The 1,226-nt window shown below is 55.0% G+C and overlaps 1 protein-coding gene across 1 annotated transcript in view; it reads left to right on the top strand.

Annotated features, from left to right (window-relative positions):
- FRAS1 (Fraser extracellular matrix complex subunit 1) overlaps nt 1-1,226 on the top strand; it is a gene marked incomplete at its 3' end in the record, with an annotated part of 102,952 nt that overhangs the window by 94,500 nt on the left and 7,226 nt on the right. The window contains exons 53-54 of the mRNA XM_009879515.1: nt 241-403; nt 1,047-1,222. Of these exons, the coding sequence (XP_009877817.1) occupies nt 241-403; nt 1,047-1,222 (339 nt within the window). The remainder of the gene's footprint in view (nt 1-240; nt 404-1,046; nt 1,223-1,226) is intronic.

Below are 1,226 nucleotides of genomic sequence, written 5' to 3'. Positions count from 1 at the left end.
GTTTTGGGGAGGGGGCACCAGCAGCCAGTGTGGAAGTGGGAACTGGTGTACATGTCAGTGAAGAGAAGCGCCAGCTGGGTTAAACCGTGGAGCAGCGTTGCCCGAGTCCCTGATTAGTGGTGTCCTTCAGATTTCCTGTGGAGGCAACAGTCAGCCTGAGTCTGGGGTGCTCCGTATCAGCGTAACCATGCAGGGTTTGCTCCCCAACACGTTATTTGTATCTGCTTGATACGTTTCCAGCTACAAGGTGAGAGAGAGCGCAGGGTCTGTGAGCGTCACTGTGAGGCGGATTGGTAACCTCAACCAGTACGCGATTGTCTTGTGCCGCACTGAGCAGGGAACGGCCACTTCCAGCTCCAGTTCACAGCCAGGAGAGCAGGACTACGTGGAGTACGCAGGGCAGGTAGGTTGGGGACACCGGGAAAGGGGAGGTCTGACCAAAGAATTGTCTCGGTTGGAAGGGACCTTTAAGGTCATTGAGTCCAACCGTTAACCTCCCACTGCGGAGTCCACCACTGAAGCATGTCCCTAGGCACCACATCCACCCATCTTTCAAATACCTCCAGGGATGGTGATTCAAGCAGCCTGTTCCGATGTTTGACAGCCCTTTCAGTGAAGAAATTTCTCCTAATATCCATCCTAAGCCATCCGTGCTGTCGAGGCTGGACGAAGGAACTGATAAAAACACAAAGGCGACTGCTTTGTAAAAATGTGTGGTTCATTTGCTTTCAGAAGAGGGTCTCTTTTCTCCATCAGTTTTTAATGTTGGCGGATACGCTTCGTAGCCCTGTTCTGACAGACCACCGATGGGACAGGTTTGCCTGAGTAGGAATGTCCTTCCTGATCATGCGAAGGGCTAAAAGCGTGACTGGGATGAGAAGGGGTTTGCTGCTGCCTTTGACCTCCACCAGCCTTTTCTCCTCGGTGGTGGGTCTGGTGGTGGGTCCCCCGTGCACAGGGTCAGTGACTCAGGCAAGGGTCAGGTGGGAAGGAGCGAAAGTTTCCGAGCCCAGTCCAAAGAGAGCCGGCCACTTGCTGCCTTGCAGGTCCAGTTTGAGGAGCGGGAGGACACCAAGGCCTGCCCCATCGTCATTACCGATGACAACGTCTTTGAGGGCACGGAGAGCTTCGCTGTGGAGCTCAGCATGCCAGCCTACGCTCTGCTGGGAAACGTCACCCGGGCCACTGTCACCATCACTGACACAGAGGACGAGCCCACCCTGCAG

The sequence above is a fragment of the Charadrius vociferus genome, unplaced genomic scaffold (genome assembly GCF_000708025.1).
Source record: "Charadrius vociferus isolate BGI_N301 unplaced genomic scaffold, ASM70802v2 scaffold1010, whole genome shotgun sequence".
NCBI lineage: Eukaryota > Metazoa > Chordata > Aves > Charadriiformes > Charadriidae > Charadrius > Charadrius vociferus.
Note: the sequence above shows the minus strand (reverse complement) of the source record. Positions and strands in the feature narration are given on the sequence as shown.